The sequence below is a fragment of the Sardina pilchardus genome, chromosome 2, assembly GCF_963854185.1.
Source record: "Sardina pilchardus chromosome 2, fSarPil1.1, whole genome shotgun sequence".
Classification (NCBI taxonomy): domain Eukaryota; kingdom Metazoa; phylum Chordata; class Actinopteri; order Clupeiformes; family Clupeidae; genus Sardina; species Sardina pilchardus.
Genome location: NC_084995.1, coordinates 28,533,170 through 28,558,566, shown reverse-complemented (window position 1 = coordinate 28,558,566; position 25,397 = coordinate 28,533,170). Strand labels below are relative to the sequence as shown.

General features: G+C 41.4%; 1 protein-coding gene across 1 annotated transcript in view; it reads right to left on the bottom strand.

The window, feature by feature from the left end:
- The window catches only part of LOC134099024 (collagen alpha-4(IV) chain-like), a 39,063-nt gene extending 13,711 nt beyond the window's left edge, over nucleotides 1–25,352 (bottom strand). The window contains exons 1-22 of the mRNA XM_062551700.1: nucleotides 25,218–25,352; nucleotides 24,440–24,570; nucleotides 21,280–21,325; nucleotides 14,439–14,510; nucleotides 12,372–12,506; nucleotides 11,888–11,932; nucleotides 7,286–7,402; nucleotides 6,090–6,155; nucleotides 5,765–5,800; nucleotides 4,572–4,616; nucleotides 4,268–4,303; nucleotides 3,829–3,870; nucleotides 3,641–3,724; nucleotides 3,183–3,227; nucleotides 2,916–2,975; nucleotides 2,699–2,743; nucleotides 2,257–2,310; nucleotides 2,097–2,154; nucleotides 1,748–1,858; nucleotides 823–981; nucleotides 630–638; nucleotides 129–215 (exon numbers count right to left, since the gene is read on the bottom strand). Coding sequence (XP_062407684.1) covers nucleotides 129–215; nucleotides 630–638; nucleotides 823–981; nucleotides 1,748–1,858; nucleotides 2,097–2,154; nucleotides 2,257–2,310; nucleotides 2,699–2,743; nucleotides 2,916–2,975; nucleotides 3,183–3,227; nucleotides 3,641–3,724; nucleotides 3,829–3,870; nucleotides 4,268–4,303; nucleotides 4,572–4,616; nucleotides 5,765–5,800; nucleotides 6,090–6,155; nucleotides 7,286–7,402; nucleotides 11,888–11,932; nucleotides 12,372–12,506; nucleotides 14,439–14,510; nucleotides 21,280–21,325; nucleotides 24,440–24,474 — 1,387 coding nt within the window. The 5' untranslated portion in view covers nucleotides 24,475–24,570; nucleotides 25,218–25,352. The remainder of the gene's footprint in view (nucleotides 1–128; nucleotides 216–629; nucleotides 639–822; nucleotides 982–1,747; nucleotides 1,859–2,096; nucleotides 2,155–2,256; nucleotides 2,311–2,698; nucleotides 2,744–2,915; nucleotides 2,976–3,182; nucleotides 3,228–3,640; nucleotides 3,725–3,828; nucleotides 3,871–4,267; nucleotides 4,304–4,571; nucleotides 4,617–5,764; nucleotides 5,801–6,089; nucleotides 6,156–7,285; nucleotides 7,403–11,887; nucleotides 11,933–12,371; nucleotides 12,507–14,438; nucleotides 14,511–21,279; nucleotides 21,326–24,439; nucleotides 24,571–25,217) is intronic.
- Nucleotides 25,353–25,397: the final 45 nt, after the last annotated feature.

Sequence of the window (25,397 nt, the reverse complement as noted above, 5' to 3'; positions counted from 1 at the left end):
GTGACCTTAGCCGCTAACAAACTGGACCTCCAGCATTTCAGCCATGGCGGCTGTGAGTGCTAGTCAGAGAGATAGCCGCACTCAGGCCAGAGCACACGTGTCTCGAGCACAGTCTCCCGCCAACGTACCTCTCAGCCCTTTCACACCAGCTTGTCCAGGTTCACCTCGATCACCCTTCTCCCCATTAACACCCGGGAAACCAGGATCACAGTAGCCTATAATGGTGCATGAAATACAAAACCAGGATCACAATAGCCTATGGTGCATGACATGCAAAACCAGGATAATAGTAGCCTATGGTGCATGAAACATAAAACCAGGATCACAGTAGCCTATGGTGCATGAAGCATGAAACATAAAACCAGGTTCACAGTAGCCTATGGTTCACGAAGCATGAAACATGACATCAGGATCACAGTAGCCTATGGTGCATGACATACAAAACCAGGATCACGGTAGCCTATGGTGCATGACATACAAAACCAGGATCACAGTAGCCTATGGTGCATGACGTACAAAACCAGGATCACAGTAGCCTATGGTGCATGATATATACATGTGGCAATGAGGCATTATGCATTTCATAAACACTGGCATCAGGGCAGTGAGGGTCAGTGTGCAAAACTCACCGAAGCATCCTTGGTCCACCATGAGAGAAAGAAAGATACAAAGATAGAGAGACAGACAAAGAGTGAGAGAGGGGAAGACAAACACAGAATACAACAACGTCGGATTACAAATCTACCGTCCTTTTATTAGTTAGATGTAATAATGCAACAATGTGCATGGAATTTTAAAAAAAAAGTTCTGATCTCTTCATACCTCTACTCACACCTGGGCGTCCTCGATTCCCTTTTGGACCAGGGGGCCCTGGCAAACCGGCAGCTCCAGTAGCGCCCTCACCATTGTAAAACTGCCCTGGGTCACCCGGCAAGCCCGGCAAACCTGGAGGGCCTTTAAATCCTGGTCTGCCATCAAAGCCTGTGAGAATGGTGGTTGTAGGGTTTACATGTCAATTCTCTCAAAAATATTGAATAAGCTAACTGTTACACCTTCATTTTATTTTCATCTCAGAACAGTGCAGTCTTCTGACAAACTACTGTTCCATCCCGAACAGTAGCTTGAGGCATAAATTGAGGCAAGATTGTGCTTTTTCTGTAGCAGGCCCAATATTCACTATAGCCTGCCTCTCCATATCTGATCATTTGTTTTTGCTGGCTCTCTAGGTGTGTAGAGGTATGTTTTATATATTTTATATATATTTTTTAACACAGTTATACTTTTTACCAGTAAGCACTTGGACTATGAATGTAGAGGTAGAGGTGTAAAGGTTTGGCTTCAGAAAGTTAAAGTTCTACCATGTACCGGTATTTGTTCAACCTGTGCACTAGACACCGGTGATTTCACTAATTACAACTCTACAACTCTTTTAAACCTCTAGAAGTAGCCAAAATATTTTTTCTTACAGAAATGGTACAGAAATCAGAAGCATTGCTAAATCTCGTCTCCGGGTGTGGTGTGTGATTCTGAATGACAGGAACAGACACAACGCTGTGTAAGGATGCTCAGAAGGACTCAAGAAAAGTAGCTGTGTACACATCCCACCTTGCAGGTGCAGGACAAATGAGTATTTTAGGAAATTAATATAATGTCCGCAACACTGATAAATTGCTCCCGTTTAATGAGAAAAAGCAACGTTTCGACCCAACTGGGTCTTCATCAGGCAAAATTGCTCAGAAGGACTCACCTGGTTGTGTTTGGCCATGAGGACCTGGCTGCCCTGGGGCCCCCATCGAGCCCGTTTCACCTGGCAACCCTGGGTCTCCTGAATCTCCTGGATCTCCCTCAGGCCCTGGAACTGATGGAGGGGAGCATGGCGCATTACTAGCATTTACTGTAAACCAATGGTGTTACTATTACACACTCTTAAAACAAATGTGATGAAAGTAACACAACTTGTGTTGTTTTTAACACATTTCTAGGCCCAGATAGGGACAATGCAGTTTGTGTTGTTTCTAACACATTTGTTTTATGAGTGCAGGTAGAGTGATCATTGGAAAACTCATTTTTGACAAGAGATGTTGAACAGCTCTCACCAGATGTCCCATCTGCAAAACTTGAAACTCCTTTCGAGCCAGTCTGTCCTTTTTCTCCCTGTATTAAAGGATAACCTTTTTCAGCAGAGAGACCAACCTGCATTACTGCACACTATGTCACTTGGTGTGTCCCATTGTGATGAGGCTCATGTAATGTTACCTTAGCACCGGGGAGTCCATTTATTCCTGGAAGCCCAGGATTTCCATAGGGGCCCTGAGAGTGCACACAGATGTGAGAGTGAGGCCCTTCTTATGTACGTATCTCTAACATTTACTGACATGCCTATGTCTAATCTATACTATACTGCTAAACTGCACCTGGCTGGGACGACTACAGTGTTGGTTTAGATGTTAGATGTGTTACAGTATATGAGATTAATCCCATGACATATTCATATAGTATCAGGAGGATTAACCTGGAAGCAAGAAATTGAAAGCACATTCCTCATATTACATGTTTTTTATTATTATTATTATTATTATTATTGTAATCCCTAAGGAAACCCTTGCACAAAAAGAGCAACTATACAAGTTCACTACATGTTTTACATCATATCTTTATGTATGTTATGTATTGCAGAATCAAATGACTATGATAAAACCTTAACACCCCCAGGTCCTGTTGCTCCCGGACTGCCATGTTCACCCTGCAATGAAAAAAGACAATAACAACAACAATCAATAAACCAACACACCAACCAATCAACCAATGAATGAATGAATGAATGAATGAATCAATCAATCAATCAATCAATCAATCAAGCAACCAACCAACCAAACACCAACCTACTGTATGTCCTCACAAAAGATCCTACTTACACGAGCGCCAACATATCCAAGAATGCCCTTTTCTCCTGGGTTTCCAGGTAATGCAAACCCCTAGTATGGTACAAACCACATGACAAAAATGACAAAAAAGGTGAGAAAGAAGGTGGTTCAATGATCTAGAACCTAAATGCATGATTTGATATGTGCATAGAGACATAAATCACACACACACACACACACACACACACACACACACACACACACACACACACACACACACACACAGATGCACACACAGATGCACACACACACACTTACTGGTCGGCCTTTGAGTCCACATAATCCAGGGTCGCCTTTGTCACCCTGTGAAATGAATGAAATAAATTGTCAGATGCAGCAGTCTAGATTATCACAGCAATACTCATTTGGAGGAATCATTAAAATTGTTTGGTAATTTGTGTATTTAGATCAAGTAACTGGTATTCCTAACAATATCTACATTTCTGTCTAAACATCAGGTAAGACTTTGTTTTGGTTGAGTGTGAGTGGCTATGTCTTGGTAGGGTTGGGCATCATTGGCTACTGTATGTCTTGGTTTGGTTGAGTATGATTGGTTATTTCTTGGTTTGGTTATGATTGGCTATTTCTTGGTAGGATTGGGTGTGATTGGGTATGTCTTAGTAGGGTTGGGTGTGATTGGCTATGTCGTGGTTGGGTTGGGTGTGACTGGGTTGGTAGGGTGTGATTGGATTGGTAGGGTTGGGTGTGATTGTCACCTTTGCCCCCTTGGTAAAGAATTCCGGTGGAGGCTCAGATACTTCTAAAAGTTGTCCTGGTGGTCCAGGTTGTCCCACATCTCCCTACAGGACAGATACACAATTACTCCAGGACAAGATGGCAGAATCATGGTGTTTTGAACAGTAGAATATGCACTGCAGTTCCTGCCAAGCCTTTTCCCCCTCACCTCATCTCCTGGCTCGCCTGGCAGCGATCTTCCAGTGTCACCCTAATAAAACACAGCACAAGCCATGCTTTATTAAATGTATACTGTTAAAAAAATGCAGCACTGTAGTACATTTTTGCAACAGTGCTGCAAAACATGCATTTTTGCAACAGTGCTGCAAAACATGCATTTTTGCAACAGTGCTGCAAAACATGCTGCATTACTGTTACTGTGCATATCACAGAGTTACTATGCATGATATATTTTAAACAGATATTCAGAACACAACATAATAGCAGTGGTATATATTTTGGGCTTTTGCTTTATTGTGGCAAGACAGTGAAGGGATGAGGAAGTGAGCAAGAAAGAGGGGGTGTGTGACATGTGACTGTAACTAGATGTGCCACACTGCCCCCCCCCCCCCAGAACATTGCTTTTACACATTCAAAGAACTACTTACTTTTACACCATTGGCCCCATTCCTACCATCAATACCCTACAGAGATGGAGAGATAGAGGTGTTGACTGATTATAAACTGTATGACTGACTAATTCTGTGGAAATGGTCAAATTTAATTGAAAATTGGCTCAAAATCAAGATCTATATTATTTGTTACAGAATCCATATGTCAATTTGGTATCAGAGTGCATTAGCCGATTGAACCTATTCTTACATTAAAACCTCCATTCTCTACGGAGTGGACACAGTCAGCAACAAATCAATGTCAGAGATAACACTTTGCAAGAGAGAAAACAAATCTCACTCTTTTTCCGTCTGGGCCAGGCAGACCCTTAAATCCTCTGGGTCCCTTTGTAGATATTGGTGGAACAAAAACAATGCAGAGAATAGTCATTAGTGCAGAAGAGATCATGGCATGGGTAATGAACACACAACATGGTGTACTGTAGGTGCAAAGATTGCATGACATAAAGATGACCTTGGCTTCGATAAAAGTTTGGCACATGGCCACAAAACTACCATGAATGGAAAACTCTATTGTTTTCCTCCCTCATAAGTAAATCTCGAACATTGACCGAGCGAATCTGGTCAAAGACAGACTGTGAGCCTGTTGTGAAAAGACAGCCAGTGTAGTGTAGATGGCCATGAGAGGGCACTAGATATCTGCATACCGCATACATTGTAAAAGAACATGTTTTTGACAAACCAAAGTTGCATTTATCTATGTTACAGTCAGAGAAGAAGGCAAAGTACTCTGTCCACACATTCTATGTCATCTTTAAGTTTGTTTTTAAATTTAATCAGCAGTCATATTACAGTTCTTCTCAGTCGCTTTGGTGCTTATCACACAACACTATTTGCACAGCAGTTAGTGCATTTCTCAAAACAATTAGTGCAAACTGCACAACCTAGTGGATAACCTGCAAAAGTGCATCACTTGCTCAAAATGGATAGTCCACTCCTCAAAAGCAAGCATTCATGTCAATGAAACTGCCAGCGTCATCAAAATGAAAAGTCTTGACACCACCATTATGAACAAGATAGTGAAATGGCTTTGTCATGTTTCATGACAGTTTATTCTCTCAATGTTTTCCAATGCAAAAAAACAACTCGGTTCGAACTCGGCAACACTACTGTGCCTGAAAATGCTCCAGACAGCACTATACACTACAGTTTTTCCTCAGTCACTTTGGTACATTTCTCAGATCAGAATTGAAATTCTCAAAACGACCTGTACCTGTTCAGTCTTCACATCATTGTGTCACTTGTGCACATCAAAAAAGCAGTTTCTCATTGTGACAGAGTTTGATAACTAGTTCAACATTTTTGCATGTACTGTACTGTAATGACTCAAGCAATGAAATGAAGACTATCAGTTTTATTGGTTTTATATCATTTCATTCTGATCTGAGAAAAGCTGTATGTCACTGTAAGCCTAAGTCTTACATACTATAATGCACAGCTGAGCACTATTGAGCAAAGTAGTTGTGTACTCACAGGTAAACCAGGAGAACCAGGGGGCCCAGGAACTCCCTGATAATAAAAGGGAAGTGATCAAGAAACAAATCCTCCAAAAAGATGAAAGAGAGAGATGAAACTAAATAAAATGGAGTCCTTCTTTGAGCTCAATAAGTCACATGACAGAAAAGAAGAAGAAGAAGAAGAAGAAGAAGAAGTTGTATCAGGCATGGACCAGTTTTGAAAGACTTTAGAAAGGTATTGAAAAGAAAATCATAGTCTAGCCCATGCTTGCTTGCTACTAGTTTAAATGCCTTAAAGAACTGAAATCACATGCACCCATAGGAATGAGTTGAGAACATACCGGACCCTCTAGTGTAGCCCCACTATACTGGGGCTCACCCTTCATTCCTTTTATTCCTGGAGAACCCTGCAAAAAGCAAAAAGCAAATAGTAACCACTGACTTTTAGACAGATATCACATTTCATACAGTAGTTGATAAATCAACTAGCAGGGAGTGGATTTTAACATGGTTGACTTCTTCCCTATACACTATATTGCCAAAAGTATTGGGTCACCTGCCTTGACTCACATATGAACTTTAGTCACATCCCATTCTGAATCCATAGGGTTTAATATGATGTCGGCCTACTCTTGGCAGCAATAGCAGCTTCAACTCTTCTGAGAAAGAGACTGTCTCTCAGTTTCCACTGTACTTCAGTGCACTACAAAGCAAGGTCCATAAAGACATGGATCTCAGAGTTTGGTGTGGATGAACTTGACTGACCTGCACAGAGTGCTCCCCTCAACCCGGTAGAACACCTTTGGGATGAATTAGAGCGGAGACTGAGAGCCAGTCTCCTCGTCCAACAGTGTGTGACCTCACAAATGCACTTCAGGTAGAATGGCCACAAATTCCCATAAACACACTTAAACCTTATGGAAAGCCTTTCCAGAAAAGTTGAAGCTGTCATAGCTGCAAAGGGTGGACCAACGTCATATTACAGTAAACCCTATGGATTAAGAATGGGATGTCACTTAAGTCACTAGGAGGGTCAAGGCAAGTGACCCAATACTTTTGGCAATATAGTGTATGTCTTAACCAGTCCATGTGGGTTTAGTGTCATAAACAAAGGCTGAAATGTAACAGATAAACACTGGCTTAGAGATGCTATATGAATTGGTCCAATATCAACTCAAATAGCAGGACCAGAGATCTGTGGGCTAAAAGTGTTGGAGACATTGATGTCAATATACAGTATAGGGCCAATCTATTGAACCCAATTCTATATCATTCTATGTTACTACAGTATATGAATGTACTCTATCATGCGTTAGCAATGCGCTACAGTCTAAGGGTCAGAAGTTTTTGGTGGTATTGCAAGCCAGCCACAGCAGTTGGCTCTGAGCTTGACGGCTACTTTTGTTACACACTAATGAAACACTGCTATCGGATTGATACTCAGAATCGTCCGGGAATCGTTATCGGTTGGGTCCAAAAAAGTTAGACTGTTGCATCTCTACACTGGCCAGTACTTGTCTGTTCCTTCTCTTCTTACCCGTGGGCCTAAGGGCCCCCTCTCTCCTGTGAGTCCTGGGGTACCAGTCCGTCCTCTTGTCCCATTGCATCCATCCACACCTGTCTCACCAGGTAGACCTCCTTCTCCTGGTAAACCCTATGAGGCATATTAAACAAGAGCAGTAAATTACATTAGCCAGACAATATTTGATTGACACTTTCAAACATTATATTTTTGTCCCGTGCTGATGGAGTTCAGTGACTAGCAGTATGACGGCGTAGCTGGCACATTTGATTCTGGTGCTGGGTATGTAAGTTGAAAAAGATTAAAATGGCAATCAACCATTTCTTTGACCATTCAACACAAACAAATATTTTATTACATGTATTGTATTGGCCATATTTCTGCCATTATAATATTACACACTGCTATATCTCTACCAATGTGTGTGTGTGTGTGTGTGTGTGTGTGTGTGTGTGTGTGTGTGTGTGTGTGTGTGTGTGTGTGCGTGTTTGTGTGTGTATGTGTGTGTGTGTGTGTGTGTGTACGTGTGTTTCTGAACACACTTGTATGCAGCCCTTCACTACTGTAAGATACTGTAAGTCTGCAACAACAATGTACACTCTGGTGACTCTGAAGTATTTGTCTGTATACTTCCTTTGGTATCAAATATCAAGATCATTAATATTTTGAGCTTGTGAAAAGATGTTCACATATTATGTGATAAAGTGTTGGGGCTGCTAGTATCTTCATTTATCATTCTGCTGCTGTCAGGAGGCAGTTTTAAGCTAGGCTACGGTATTCAAATCTGCAGCTTCATAGCACAATACTGGTGACACGTGGGGCAAAGTTAATCCTAAAGTTTTAATTAGGATTAGGATTATGTTTTAATGTAGGCATCCTGTCAGAAACAGAACTGCTGGAAGGGCTGACTATAAGTGGCCATTCCACCTGTAAGGGTCTTCTCCACCTGAGTACTGCTCCTTGTAACTTCAGCCTTGCGCAGGAAGTGATGAAATTGGCATGTATACAGAGACATTTTGTGCATATGCAAATTGTTTTTGCATGTACAAATATCTTTTCACAGATGCACAAAATATTTCTACAAGTGCATTTCTTTGCCCTTGGGGGCCAAAAGCACATTCTGTATCAGTGTAATTCGGCCTGTGTGTTAACCCCAATTTTCCCTTCCTTTGCAATGTTTCTGAGATTACAAAAATACATTTTTAGTGACAAGAGTAGATTTATCATTCTCGGTTCAAATCAGGGACTATCAAGATTTGTTTTGCAAAGGCCTTGACATTTCATGCTAATGATTTTAATTTAGCTCTCAGTCTCTCTCTCTCTGGAGTTTGGATCTCACAACCAACTAATCATTTTGTATGATATTGAATGGATATTCAGAATGACTTAATGAATTAATGGTAGTTACAGTAACAGTAACAATTATTATTCACATATTTCAATATCGATGCTCTATTTGTATGCTGTTTGGTACAGTATGTAGCAGTTAGATTCTACAGCAGTCCTCACACATTGAATAAACTGCTTGCATTATCGGCTCACGACCACTAGGGTGCAGCAACATCTCAAATTCCTTATTGTGGTGACGTGATCATCTATTCTAGACAAATTTGGCCCACGCTCTAACACGCAGGTCTAAACTAAAGCACTCTGGCCAAAGTGACACATTTTGCTTGCAAAAGGCTATTTCTCTCTCCAAACATTTAAAATATAGAGCAAAAGCCAATTTTGCCCTCAAACAGCATATCTTGTAGTCAAATCAGTGTAAATGGTAATGGTAAATGGACTGCATTTATATAGTGTTTTTTTCTTTACTCCTGCGAGCACCCAAAGCACTTTAAATTGTCACGCCTCACATCCACCCATTCACACACACACTCACACACTGATGGCGGAGGCTGCCATGCAAGGCCAACCTGCTCATTGGGAACACTGGGGTTAAGTGTCTTGCTCAAGGACGCTTCTACAGGGTCAGGTTTCAATCAATCATTACACACTGGACAACAAAATGCAAAATATTAGTTCTCAATTGGGAGTTTCTGCCTTCATTTTGCCATGTCTGGACATTTCTTTCAAAATGTTCTGGTATCAGAAAAACAGTGAAAAGGCGTAAATGTATTGAATAACGTAAATGTATTGAATAAAAATGAATTGTATTCATTCCTCCCAAGGTGCAACTGTCATAGACATGTAAGACCTACTGTAAGCACCCCGATAAGAATTGATAGCTTTTCTCGATCGCTTTACTGTAATGTTTGCGTCAACCCTGACATCATGTTGTCAAAACAGTTACAGTAATACACAAGTCTATACAGAATCACTCTGGCCAAAATGACAGTCTTGCAGAAGACTGTAACACTCTGAAAACATGCAGCAAAAGCCAAGTATGCCTTCAAACAACACAACTTGTAGTCAAATCATTGTTCACTTTCAATCCATGATTACACACTGCACAAGAAACTGATAAACACTGTTCTCAAAATTCCAGCCTTCTCTTTTGCTACGTCTGTGCCATTTCTTTTTCATTTGTATTCATTCCTCCCCAGATGTAACTGCCATTGGCCGGGCTTCCCAGATTCGTTACTGTAAGAAGCTCTTAAGTGCCTCAGCAGAGCAGAGCAGAGGACACCTTTTGCCAATGTGCTAACCCTTTCTTACAGTTTTTGCCCGTTGCTTGAACACTATAGACCCATGATTAGATTAAAGTAACACAACTTGAAGTTTTGTTGCCATATCTCAAGCACATGTACCTATACCTTAAGCAAAAGTGCTGCTTTGCACTCTAGTTGCAATTCTGCAACACACTTACTCCTTTATGCAACACACTTGGTCCTGCATACTGTACTACTCTCTATGTCGTACATAAGACACTTTGTTCAAAAATCAAATCTCAGAGTACCATTTGTTACAGTTTTTTCTGATTGCTTAAGCACATTTTTTGTAACTATTGGCTATTTTTGCAAAACTCTACACACAAATAACAAAACCTTTCACCAAATTATCAAAACATTGTAGTTCTCTAGCAAAAGCGAACACAGCTTGATTAACTCTCCACACCTTCGCAAAAATGGTGTTTCTGTATCAAACAGTAAACACAAGCTATCATTTACTAAGCACACAATGTTTCAACTACACACTGATGGTATGAATACAAGACACATCTGGCTTTTGCTTTCTCTGTGCACAAGGTAGGCTACAGTATGTCAGTTTGAGGTCATACTTTTCATAGTTCTGTAAACATACAGGGACCCAAACTTAAAGTATTGGTGTTCACGCTCATCAAAACAAATACAAAGTCAAAACACAAAATAGTAATTTCACTGAGATACATCATGACACCTCTCTGGGTACGGCCACAAAATTTCATCTACATCGCATGCAATGTCCTCCTGTCCAAGACACCGGGCTCCTTGTCCTTGTCCTCCTCTCCCTCTCGCTCCTTCATCTCCTTGTCCTCTTTCTCCTACTTCTTCACCTCCACGTCCTCTTCCTAGGCCTCCTCTAATTCTCACTCTTCCTGCTCCCTCCATTGTACTCCACACCTTACCTGTGCCTTATGTACACTGCTTAGGCTGATTGCAAAGTGAACTAATTATCTAAAACAGTTTTCATGATGTGACTGTGTGCCATACAGTTGGTAAAACAGTGTAAATAATAATAAATGTGTGTATAATTTTGCTAGGAGTGTGTTGGAAATTTGGGAATTGAGTGTAAGCAGTGAGTTGTGTTTACAGTAAAGTTCCGCAAAAAGAGTGTTGTGCAGTGAATTGTGCCTACAGTTTTGCAAAGTGTATGTTACAAAATTGCAAACTGAGTGCAAAGCAGTGTTCGTGCTTTTAGTTTTGCTAACTCAGTGAGTGGTTTTGCTATACGTATTACATGTAACACATTTTCCCCACCCTTTTACAGAACAGTTACTGTAACACAGATGTCATTCGAGCAGTCCAAACTCCATTGTTTTAGCTATGGTAACCAAACAGAAACCATCTGTTCAACATTTAGAAACTACCTACATCAGTATGAAATCACTGAGGCACCTGTTTGACACTCCTTCACACAAATCTTCAATTAGCAATCAGTCAGCAGGCCTTAAAAAGTGCAGCATCTGTGTTGTTATACTTTTCTGTGATATATTTAAGCAATATAGCACGAGTGGGAGTGGGTTGTTGCTGGATATTCCCACGGGTGTTGTTCGGCCGTAGCCTCGAGGCCGGAGGCCGAGTGGCGCAGGCAACAATATTTACAGTATTTTAGTTTTCAGCTACAGTACAAAAAAACATGTATCAAAGCATTTCTGATTCTGGATCCAAATCTTTGCAAGCAGGCAAATTTGACAACAAATGACTCTGGTATGAAAGTGTACAGCAATGACAAGCAATGGAGAACTGACTTGCACTGAGTGCTGTATTTTGTATTTTGTTGTCCACTGTGTAATGGTTGATTAGAAGAGCTCATACACTTGTTTGCAAGTTGTGTTGTTTAAAGGCAAAATTTGCTTTTGTTACATATACTGTATGTTTACAGTAATGTTTTGGCTCGATTAGAGCTTTTTACTAACAAAATGTGTCATTTTGACCATCAGTGCCACTGTTACTGTAAAATCAAAAAAAGACTTACATCTAATCCATGTAGCCCGCCAAAAGCTGGTGGTCCTGTCACACCCTAAAAAAGAGATAAATAATACATCTACAGTAGATACACATACTACACACATAAAACAATCTCACAGATATTCAGTTTCACACTGATGGAAGACCTTGTATCAATCATACCCTCATTACACACACACACACACACACACACACACACACACACACACAGACACAGACACACGCACACGCACACGCACACACACACACACACACACACACACACACACACACACACACACACACACATGCACACGCACACGCACACACACACACACACACACACACACACACACACACACACACACACACACACACAATTAACTTCAACACCACAACATCAACATTCATGACATCAACATTACATTCAACAAAAATAAAAGCAAGTCAACCATGAAGTGTATTGCTGTGTGCATGCAAGCTGCCCTCATGAACAAAACCCCCAAGATTACCCGGTCCCCCTTGGGCCCCATTGGTCCGGGCTGGCCCTCCTGTCCTCGTTTGCCCTTCTGGCCGGGACGTCCGGTTGCTCCGATTGGCCCGTTAGGCCCGCGTGACCCCTGCCCTCCGTGGGCTCCATGGGCTCCCTGCAGACACAGGACAAGCATCACTACACTGGGCTCCAGGCTCAAACACAGGACAAGCATCACCACACTGGGCTCCAGGCTCAAACACAGGACAAGCATCACCACACTGGGCTCCCTGCAGACACAGGACAAGCATCACCACACTGGGCTCCCTGCAGACACAGGACAAGCATCACCACACTGGGCTCCTGGCTCAAACACAGGACAAGCATCACTACACTGGGCTCCAGGCTCAAACACACAGGACAGGCATCACTACACTGGGCTCCAGGCTCAAACACACAGGACAAGCATCACTACACTGGGCTCCAGGCTCAAACACACAGGACAGGCATCACTACACTGGGCTCCAGGCTCAAACACACAGGACAAGCATCACTACACTGGGCTCCAGGCTCAAACACACAGGACAGGCATCACTACACTGGGCTCCTGGCTCAAACACACAGGACAGGCATCAGTCATTTTACTCTTGTTGTAACAGCATATTCACTTGTCAAAAAAACAACACTTTGCCCAGTATACTCTGTGGGGTTACACAAAACCAAATTGTGTTTATTAAATACTCCATTACTGCAAAGTCTGTAAAGTGCACTATGCATATTGTGTGTATTGTGAGACAAAAATGTCTGTAGGAAATTTGCAGACATTTACAATTTTTACACCACATTTTCTTTTACAGCCACTTTTTAAACTCTTCACACAATATGCTTTTGCAGTTACAATATAAACAGTTACTGTAACTTCAAGTTTTAAACATTAGATCACTGTAGAAATAGTCTGTATTAAAGATGTATGACATGATATACTTTTTTTTGTACATTGACTGTAGAGCTGGGTTTGATTTGGGGAAAATATCTCATAGCATGTTTTTTTCAGACAGATATTGTGATAGTGATTTGATTTGCAATATCATTTTTGAAAATCAAGCAGTTCAATGTTCAATATTCAGTTCAATATTCAAAATGTTGAAATCAGGGCACTTCCAAATGGTGTGCATGCCTTGTGCGTGAGAAACACAGCACTCCTATTAGTTAAACTTCCCTGTCTGTCGCACAAGGAGAATGACATGCATATAAATTGTAGATGTGACTGGATTGTTGCAGTTCTGAGCTGCATGGTCAATTGTAGCCTTTGTAGCTAGCTACTTGCTAGTTTAAATTGTCAAATTAACTAATAGTGCAGCTATTGTTTAACTGACTGACAAAATAGGCTTATGGGACAGATTATATGCTACAGTTGTGGCAGCATGAGTGACGTTTGAGTGAAGTATGAAGAGTTTTTGTTGTGCTCAGGTGTCTGTGCTTGTAAGCCACATAATGTAGAGCTTTGCAATACTGGCCCAGATTGTCACAAACTCCAAACAGAGTGGATTGGATGACATGTTTTTCACAATGAAGCAACACTAAAGAGTTTTTCGTACCTTAAAATAATTAGTAGTAAATAGTTTCCAAAATCATTTCAGCGGTTCATCAACTCGTAACAGTGTGGACGGCACTTCTGCTTTTCACTTCGCGGCCCTCTATTGGCTATAACCGCACTATGTAACTTTACGAGGTGGGGTAGTGTATCTGTAGTTCAATGAAATGAGACATCAGAAACTACAAATTTGACTTGCTTCGATGTCACAATACATCATACTTTCACAAAATCATGCAACATACTCTACCTTGTCTGTTATTTGCTGGATAAACAAATAGCGTGTGTGCGACAGAGGAAAAGTGCTTTAGTGTTGCTTTAAAGACAAATGTGAATATTGAGAGGAATTTGGTCAACTGGCCTACACTGTTATTATTCATTATTTAGTTAACCAAACACATGTTGTCATGAACACTACTCTAGAGTTGCTTTTTGTAACTGAGTCGTCTGCCAGTAAAGCCGAGCAGAAGTCCCACAGCTGCATGCAACCAAATTTGAGAAACAGTGTCTCACCCTTCCTCCTTTCACAAGCAGACATTTGCAGACGGAACAGTCTCTGCCTTCACACGGTCCTGATATCTCTCCCTGCAAAACAAAACAGGGTAATTAGAGGATGGATGCACCGGTAACTGTTCTGCATACAGTCCATGTGTGGACAGGGGTAACAATGTGTAGAAATAACGGACTTGTTTATACATGTGAAATGTCTTGTTTGTACTGGGCATGAACCATTTGTGTGTGCTTGCACATGTGTGTTTCAGTGTTTGTTTGACAGTGTACAGAGTGCAAGCTTGGACCTTGGTGTATTATAATGGTGTGTGTGTGTGTGTGTGTGTGTGTGTGTGTGTGTGTGTGTGTGTGTGTGTGTGTGTGTGTGTGTCTGTGTGTGTGTGTGTGTGTGTGTGTGTGTGTGTGTGTGTGTGTGTGTGTGTGTGTGTGTGTGTGTGTGTGTGTGTGTGTGTGTGTGTGTGCATGCATGGAGGAGGATGAACCCATGACAGTGCCCAGCTACATTCCCTGGCCTCTGGTCACAGTGGTCCCGCGTAGGCGTCATAAACACGGAGCAATGGTTTACTAAACATCTCCACTCTGGAGGTCATCCTGCTCCCGCCTCAGGCCACCTGCAAGTAGCTTTACTTTCGGTTCTCCACATTCTCACTCTGCAATCCTGAGAACTTTTTTCCTTTCATAGGCATTGCGTCCCAAAAATTAGGTCAGTTGCGAAAGACACAGATGTGAGAAAGTGCATTGGCATCACCTTCCAAGAAGCTCTAGGTATGCTTTCACTCCATGTGTCCTGCTGTGAGGAGAATATACACTCATTTTTCTACCTGTCTGTGTAAAATGTTGACTGCTGTTTGAAAGAGCGCTTAAAAAAAAGAACATGGCTACTGGGTGATTAATCAAATTCTATGCAGCAGTGTCCTGCTTTCCTGCTAATTTAAGTGATATGGTAAGCAATGCAGACAAGCTCTGAGTTGGATAATTTGGAAAGCTCCTTAGAGTCCAATAATAATTATGTTATTACATACTGTATGGAAACATTAACACATTTGTCTGCTTCCCCTTGCTGAGAGGAAGACATACTGTAAGAGATATGCATAGTGTGTGGTCAATTCAGTGCAGGCCGATTTCATGTTAGCATAAACATTTGGATACTTGATGTCAAGATCACAGGATAAACAGTAAATTAAGTGAAGAGATTTGTGGGCCTTTGCTATGCTGGACCTAAACAGAATCTTATCTGTCTTGACTGTTTGGGTGAGACTACTCTTTCTGAACAGCCAAAAGGCCATAACCTCAGGTAGACTAACATCGATGAGATCAATCAGGTCTTTTACTCTAGAAACATGCATCCAAATGTAGCTTATCTGAACTCATCTGTAAATATTTGCAAGGAGGGTCACTGTACATTTGCAAGCATTGATGCACTGAATATGGGCAAAATTCCATAATCTTACAGGTGTGTTAGAGAGTATACATACAGTACAGACTTGCCTAAGGTCTAAAATCATCAATTACCCCTTGTGTCGCTACAAAATTAGAAAAATGCTATGTCCCTCATTTTGAAAAAGAAAGTGTGTGTGCGTAAGTAAGGAAATAAGTAAGTAAGTGAGCAGGTAAGTATATTTAGCACATTTTACATGCACAACATGAGTGCAACACAAATAGATGTCATAACTGGTGCTTGGCTTGATTTATAGGTCTTAGACTCACACAGAGGACATAACATGAATTGTTGGGTCTTAGGAGGTTCTAGCCTGGGTGTTCCCATGCTGCCTTGCACGCAATTTCATTCAAAGGCAGTCTGGAAACTACCACCCTAATTTTTGTCTGAGATAGGGGGCTCATGGGAACACAGAAATAGTGACACCAAGACATCTGTTCATTTGCTTTCTGGTTCAGTACTGAGGTGCTTCACATTGATCTAACATGATTCTGTTGGATGAATTCATTGCTGTGGTAAAATATGTTGGTTCAACATAATTGTGTTTGAAAGAAAAACATAAGTTTGTTTAATGTTTTGTGGTTTAGTAAATGTGACAAACCCTCTTTTCCTTTTCCCCATGTATACAGTATACTGTACGTTTACCTTACTTGATTCAATCAGAAAAAGTGGATTACTCAATCGGAATGACTATTTCAACATAAGGATGTGTTTCACTCAGAACAAGACATGACTGTTTCATGTAATTGTAACATAATATGGTTTGATAAATTGGACAGCCCTGACTCATTTCTTTACAGTGTACAGGTCTAACCATCTCTTACTCACCATCTCTTTCTCTTCCTCAACATGATTTACCTCTCATCCTCAAGATTCCTCCTCCCGCTACCTTCCCCTCAATGCTACATCACCTTCAGTTTCTATTGACAAGGGCTGACCTGTTGCCTCGTGATTAGGACTGTTTGTTGAGTTTACAGTTTCATAGGGACATTGGTTTGAGAATGGTGAGCAGAACTGTTGTTACAGTTTTTTTTTTCTTCAATTGCATTTCAAACACACAATTCACACATCCAAACAGCAGAATCCCTCGGGTCTTTTGTAAAATGAAACACTTCATTCAAAACGATCCGGGTGCACCAGGTGGAAAAGCCAGTTTGTGATCGGTCCCCGCAGATTTGTAACGAAAGAAATAGAACAATTTGGAGATTTACAGTCTGAGCTGCAGGGCGAAGATCGGGTTGGGTTTACCCAGTCTAACAGTTTAATAATAATAATAATAATAATAATAATAATAATAATACCTAGATGTACCGCAAAGCGGTACAAAATATGATCGCCACGGAGTCCTGCACATTCTCTCTGCAAAAATGAATCACACTTGTCAATTTGTTTCCATCTCCTACTCCACCCCCTGCTGCATCTTTTATGCACGTGAATTAGTGTGTGCCTGTGTGTGCTTGCTTTTGTGTACGTTTGCTCTTTGTCTGTGAGTTTTCGTTTGTGTATGTGGTGGGGGTAAAGGGATGTGTGTGTGTGTATGTGTGTGTGTGTGCGTCTGCTTGCCTGCGTTTGTGTATGTTTTATGCGTCTGTGTGTGTGTTTGTTCACTTGTGTGTGTGTGTGTGTGTGTGTGTGTGTGTGCGCGCACATGTTTCTGTGTGGGGGGGTGCATGCATGTGGGTGTGTTTGTGCGTGTGTGTATGTGTTTATGTGTGTGTGTGCATGCAGGTGCATGTGTGCGTGCTTATGCCTGACATAAGAAATAATGATGGACACATTATATTAAAGTACAAAAAACTCTCTGGTGTAACTATGCGTAGAAGTGCAGTCTCTGTGCTGTGACATGAGCAGAAGCCAGATTGAAAAGGCTCATACAGGTCGTGGTGGTTAAGAGAGGTGTGTAGTTGTTAGGGCACCACTCATTCCAGTACCTTGGCCAGGAAGGGGAGGTTGGAGATAGGGAGGTTGGAGATAGGGCGATAGGTTATCAGTGATGCTGGGTCTGACTTCTTTTTACATTTTTTTTAGAATGGGTGTAACTGCAGCAGTTTTAAGGTCAGCAGGCACAACACCAGAGTTGAGGCAGGTGTTTACAATCAATGTAATGAGGTGAGGTCGCATAGGGATGTGGCGCAGGCTTTAAGTAGAGGGGTGGGGCAGGGTTGAGCTGACATGATGAGGCGTTGGACTACCTTACTGTAGTACTGATGTCAGTGATAGTGAGGGAGTCAGTAGTGGTGAAATGGGAGCGCTGAGGGTCCAGAGAAGGAGGGGAAGAAGACCGAGAGATACAGTAGCATGGGGGTTGAAGCAGTGCTACATTTGGCTAATTTGGTCTTCAAATAAGTGTAGGAAGGCCTGGCACTGCTCAGGGGTCTTAGGACAGGCAGTGACAGGGGGTTTGAGGAGTTTGTTCTGAATAGGGACTGCACTCTTGTCTTATACAGAGTAATCAGAAATCCATCTCTCAACCAACTATTTAGGTTCAGGTAAGATAACTTTTTTCCACAATGCAGCTCCCAGAATGCCCCCATATATGTGTTAAGGAGATAACAAATTAAATCTGATTAATTATTTATCTTTACTAATTAACTGTATACCTCATGGCTCCTGATACAATCAATGTTGCTCAAATTTCATCCTCTCTGACTCATGCTTCATACTGAATTGTGAATTTAAATATGTTTTTGTTTAGATATTTTGTATCTTAATAGTATTGTGTAGCAGAAACAGAGATTAACTGCAAGTTATTACCAGCAATACACAACGCAAGTAACGAGTGTGGCGCATCTAAAATATGTTCAGCTTTCACTCTTACCAAGCCAGACATTAATAGCTTACTCCCAAACATTAATAGCTTACTTCAGGCATTCCTTACTCTACCAGTTACTATTCGCATGGTTGAGCGTTTGTTTTCCGGTGGTTAACAGGGCGAAGACACCCAATAGACCCTGAATGCACACACCACGGTCGAATTACTTAGCCTTGCTGTCTTTTGAAAGTTGACAGGAAGTCTGGACCATCGTGCCGTCTTACACTGTAACCTCACATGCACCCGTCAAAACGCAGCCACATTGTACAATAAAACCCAACTCTTAATAGAACCTGAATTCTGAGTTTTTATTCTGCCTTAAAATAGCATATTACTTGTTTTTTCTACTAGTATTTCAGTTGAAAAATGAATTATGGTTCAGCCTCTAGAATTGAATTCGTATTGTGAGCAGCATACTTTAACATGTCGTTTTTGATAGCTACTGATAGGCTATATAGTAAGAGCGTTTACATTTCCAGGTCATTTGCTTCCCACCTGTAATGTCTTCCAATGCCACTCTCACTTTCACTGGGTTGAGAAGAGATCACCTAAAACTCTCAGGTGACCTCATGACCTTAAGCATATCCAACATTTTTGACACAACGTCTACTTCTACACTCTCTTGTGTTTATATTGCAGAACAGATAAATGTGTACGCCTAACAATATTTAAGAACCTACAAATTCCTATTTAATTAAATAATTGTGATTAATTAAATAATTAATTGTGAACTGTTAACCCTCACACTGTAAACCCTAACAGGTTCAATGAACTCAAAATATTTGATGAAAGTGATTACCTCAAAATATTTAGCTATACACTTGGAATAATCTTTGCAAATGAAGTGTGATGAACAGACCCTTATATTTCATACAGCCATAATTATAGCTGACAGTAAGGCAAAAATATAACACTCATTCTCTGCTTTAACGTACTGAGGCATATTCACAGGTTACGAATGCACGTTGGGCCCAATTAAAGCAACACCATACATTGTAAAAATTGTCTGGACTGTTCAATTTACAACTACATGAAACAGTCTAGTTCTGAATTTACACATTCTTATGTTCAAATGGTCATTCCAATTGAGTAATCCACTTTTTTCTAATTTAATCAAATAAGGTAGGCCTACCATAATTTCCCAACTGTTAGCTGCGGTTTATATATTGATTTAGCAAAATGTCTTCAGCTATGAGTTTAATATAGGGGGCCAGTTAATATGGTTTTGTTTCTTTTAATTTGCATAAAACACTGTCCTGCGGCTTACTGTACACACAATGTGGCTTATATGCGGGAAATTACTGTAAGCGAAGGAGAAAAAGGGAAAAAGGGTTTGTCACATTTACCACAAAATATGAAATTACACAAACTCATGATTTTCTTTCAAACATAATGTTATTATATTTTGCCACAACAATGATTCATCCAACAGAATCATGTCAGATCAATGTGAGGCACCTAAGTACTGAACCAGTCAGGCAAATGAACACATGGGTGTCACCATTTCATTATGTTCCCATGAGCTTTTGCAAGAAGAATATTCAGCTAACAGTTTCACAAAAGAGTAGATCCACCGCGCTTCTGCAGCATTACATCTGGTGCATCAGACGAGAGAAGGGACCGTGGCGTGTAGATATACTGAGAGTAAAAACTCGGAGTAGCACAGATGAACTTAAACTGGGTTTTAATTAAGGTGCACAAGGTACTAACGTTTCAATACTTAATGCATCTTCCTCACAGCTAACAGTGTTGCCAGTTGTGAGTTTCTTAAAGAGGGTTATGCTTAGAGACCATATCTGAGCTGTTCTGAGCTGAATCTGTTGCATCCTTTGCTATTCTTTAAGATGAACCATGCTACTGTATGTTCCCACCATGTATGTGTTAGATATTGAGCATACACAAAGTGTCAGTAGTTCCATAGCACACATTTTTCATTTCAAAGAATTATTCTTAATACTGTGGCACAACATATTCAAAGTTGTCCTTTAACATTGATGGTTGCAGTACTAAGTACATCTGAATGCCTTCTTTACGTGCCCCTTGTTTAACACAATGGCGCTGACATTACATACACGCTTCATATAAACTTAATCATTTAGTGGAATTGGATTATTATCACAGCATGAATCAGTACTATACCAGCAGCTTCATTGCAACGCCAAAGAGCCAGGCTTGTTAGGTAGTTAGAGTGCATACTTAAATAGTGATGGCAGTCCATCACAGTCTTGACGTACAGTAATTGTGCTTTGGACAAGCGTCCAAAGAGTAACTGTCTTTCAAATGACTGTTACTGTAACTGATATCAACATTAATACATTTGTATGTAGTGTGTTACAAACAGGAGGATAAGCAATTCATCTTATTTTCATATTATGCCATGGATTTTATATTTTTGTTAAGGCTGGGTGGGGTGAGTGAGTGCAACCTCCCTTCCCTACCAATGTGCAGGTGATGTGACTTGTGAGGTTATGTCCCCAGCTTCAGAAGACTATAACATACACATACAAACAAACCCGAGGGTTTACACAAATACACTACAAATCAGTGCCATTGGAATGACTTAAGTTGTTAGTGATAGGGAAACAGCAGCTTACCGCTTTGACTCTAATCAGGCTGGGAATGAAGAGCAGTATGATGCACCTGGAATGAGACACACTGTAAAAATCCAGCAGTTCCTCCTGACACAAGCATCTGTCACCTCTCTACCTAAAGGAATGTCGCTATCAGGCCTGAATGGCTGACCCATGTCCAGACGTTCTGTTCAGTCTGCAGCACAGCCACTCACAGCCAGTGACACCAGTGCAAGTGCTATTTGGTGAAATTAAATTAACTGGGGAAAAACGACCAATAAACTGGTCTGGTTGAGTCTTCATTCTGGCATAGCCATACTGTACCCCCGTAAACTACCAGGTTTACTACCAGCTGATTTGTGCAGTGCTCTTGAAAAATAAGATACTCTTTTGATAGAAAAAAGAGTTGAGGCACTATTAAACAGGACATATAGAATATATTGCAAATGCTACCACACACACACAACATAATCAGTAAGTATCCTGTGTTGAGAATAGCAGATAGACCACAATGCACTGCGCACATTTCAGTGAAATGGGTACTCTTTAAACTTCACAGACAGGAAAGCTCATAGGAGATACTGTAAGTCATATTCATAGTTAAGCACAACTGAAGTGTGTGTTTAATTCTGAATTAGGTCAATCATCAATTTATCACCAAAGACAAAAACAATACGCATAAAAACAATAAGCCTGAGCTGTGCAGTTGATTGAGGTCTGGACTGACATATTCACCCTATCGCTAGTCCAAGCAGCTGTGCCCACATGCTTTATAACCACCTCCATCGTGCCGGTGCCAAAGCACTCCACTGCAGCAAGCCTGAATGACTTCCACCTGACTGCACTCACCCCCATCATCACAAAGTGCTTTGAGAGGTTGGGCCTGACTCAACTCAAAACCAGTTTACTGCGCACACTGGGTCCCTTCCAGTTCACCTGAAGAGGAGTACAGAGGATGCCATCTCCATGGCACCACACTCCACCCTCTCCCACCACCTTGACAACAATAACCTACAGTTCACTAGTTCACATTCTGAAATGTGCAAGAAGACAAAATAGCATTATAGACAAATAGCAAAATCAAAGAACAAGTTTGGCGAAGTCCTGAAGGCCAGGGTCCTGAATTGCTTTGCGGAACCATGCATCGCACAGGCTTGAGTCAAGCAGGATCCCGCCATGCACCCCTACTGTATATTCTTTAACTATGGATGACGGAAGGCGTGAGGGGACGTGGTGGGTTGCAAGCGGAGTGGGCTTACGCCGATGCTGCAACTGCGGCAGGTAACGCCGCATGAGTAACCTGACGAAGGAGGCGTTGCAAATCTCGGCACGCCATTATGTGAGAATGCTTTTCATCGACTACACTTAAGCATTCAACACCATCATCCCCTCAAAACTGATCACCAAACGTAGTGCTTTTGGAGCCCAACAGACACTCTAATCTAATGCCTGGCCCAGGCCTGGTGGCACTGTTCAAGAGCACCATGTCCATGTAACATCACAGCCCAATGTTGCCTGTGGTTTGGACTGTTCAAGAACACTATGCGACTGCTCAATATAGACTTAACAAATTAACTGATTCCAACTGATTGGTACAACCAACAAACCCCTTCAATGTTTGAAATCATACAGTCTTGGTTGGGGAATCAGAAAATTGTGCGGCTAATAGACCAGCATGTTGAGCTGTCAAGGTATGCACTGTCATTGCAACCAAGGGCCGGTCGAGAACCGTACCTTGTCTTAATGCTTATGCTAATGGAAATTGTGTTCCTGATGCTGAGCTGATAACAGAGTGGAGAGACGACGTTAGCAAGTGGCCAGACATTAGCCCGTCATGTACAGCTCTGACCCGAATATGCACACACCGTTTCTGTGATGTGGACTGTGAATGGGGTCTATACATGGTAGGACTTTTACTTTATGAAGCCAGACTTTTACACATCTGTAAGTAGGCTACGTCTCACTTTTGCTTAAAGGAGAACTATGCAGGTTTTTCTTTTTTTTTAGCTTAATTTAACTTAACAGCGAAGAAATCGCAAACCTGCTTAGTTTCTCTCCTAGTCTTGTGTGCTCCTGAGAACTATGCAAGCAAGTTCAAACTATATCTTCCACTGCTCTCAAGCACACCTGCTACGCTTACTCAAAATACAATACCATCTAACCTACCCACCTTGACCATGCTACAGGTCTCAACAGCTACATCAGTAGCAGGGCACCTTAACAGTGACTAACTAGATATCTGATATCAGAGCAACTGTTAAGATATCACACAGCTGGTCATTGCATGTGGACTCCCAGTTGATAAAATCAGGGAAGTGTCTCTGTATCTCTCTAGAGGTATATATGCGGTGGAGTCCTGTACTAACAGGATGTTGCATTCAGCAAATGCCACTGTGGTGTTCTGAAAAGAAAATTTGAAAAGAGTGTGGTGAAATCTGCCATACCTCTAAGATCAAATTCTGTCAGGTAACTAATTCCTAGACTACCTACAAGCCACGGCACTCGATATCAACCCACCACCCTCCTTCACACCTCCCATCTCCCTTGGCTAGGAGTACAACAGGTGTGTGCATTGGGTTGCCCCTGCATGATCCCTGGATAGTAATTCATGATCCCAGCCAAACATTCTTTCTGCCTGCTTCCATTAAGACAAATCTGAAATGTGAACACATGAATTCCGATATCTGACGAGATAACACTCTGCAATTATGATTTCGAAAGTCTGAAAAGTAAACATTCTGATATGATGGTCATGCACTTTCACACCAAGAATATACAAATGCCAGTATAGTATAGCCTTGTTACAGCTTTGATGAATGTTCCAGTGTGTGGGGAAGGAAACATGTTAAACATCCCATATCTGAGCTTGATAGAAGCAGGACTGTTTTATGAGTTTAAAAAGTCATCATAATTTAAGAGTAAAAAAGGTTGGTGGTGCTAATATTAACAAAATTGGATCTCAAAACTATGTGGGTACATGTCTGCATGCACCCCTCATACATGAATGGGGGGGGGGGGGTCTAAGAAGAAGACCGTTCATTTAATACAAATCTCACTGTGTGGGTGAAATACTTCTTACAGTAAATAACATGTCACTTTTTTTGTGTGATTGTTTGAGTGCAAATGAGAGCCTATCTGATTACAAGTCTGTTCGAACGAGTCCTTAATGTAAATGAGGACTCACGTTCCCCATGTGATCCAATGATGGAGATGAGTCATGGCGATGCCGGGCTGAAGGACTCCCTTGCTGCTATAGCTCCTGTGTGTGGTCCAGCTTAACAGCACATGGACCAGTCTTGAAGCTAGACATAAACTCTGCAAAAAAGGCTTAATTAACACACTTCCACCTTCGTGTGCGTGTGTGTGTGTGTGTGTGTGTGTGTGTGTGTGTGTGTGTGTGTGTGTGTGTGTGTGTGAGTGTGTGTGTGTGTGTGTGTGTGTGTGTGTGTGTGTGTGAGTGTGTGTGTGTGTGTGTGTGTGTGTGTGTGTGTGTGTGTGTGTGTGTGTGTGAGTGTGTGTGTGTGTGTGTGTGTGTGTGTGTGTGTGTGTGTGTGTGTGTGTGTGTGTGTGTGTGTGCGCTCAATGCGTGATGAACTTAGTGATGAATAGAAGAGATTGGTTAACTGATGGGTTGATGTAACCAAAGAATGACCTTAGTGCTGCTGGCGTAACCGCTAGTAAACTGGAGAGATGTGCCGGGAATTATACAGCATTACGCATTACAACTAGGTTAGAAAACAAAAACTGTGGTGAAGTTGTCGATTATAATTGACAGACTAAGGCTAAACGATGTGAATTATAGAGCCAATTTGCTATATGCAAGATATATAGCCTACATCCAAAGAAACAGTATGTTTGTAAAGGCATTAAATGGAACGTGTCTACAACTGAGTTACTTTGGGTTTCAGTCTGAGTGCTATGACTACGGCCAACCACAGGTCAAAAGAGGTAATCAATCTTACCTTAATTCATCTGCAATTTCACATTCATCGTCTCCAGTCTCAAAATCCTAAATCCCAATGATTAAACCCTCTGTCTCTGAGGAAAAGCAACCTTAAACACGAGTGGGAAGTCAATGAAGACCAGTTTGAGAATTAGATAGTTTGGCCCAGCCTCTGTTTATGTCTGCCGCAGATGACTTT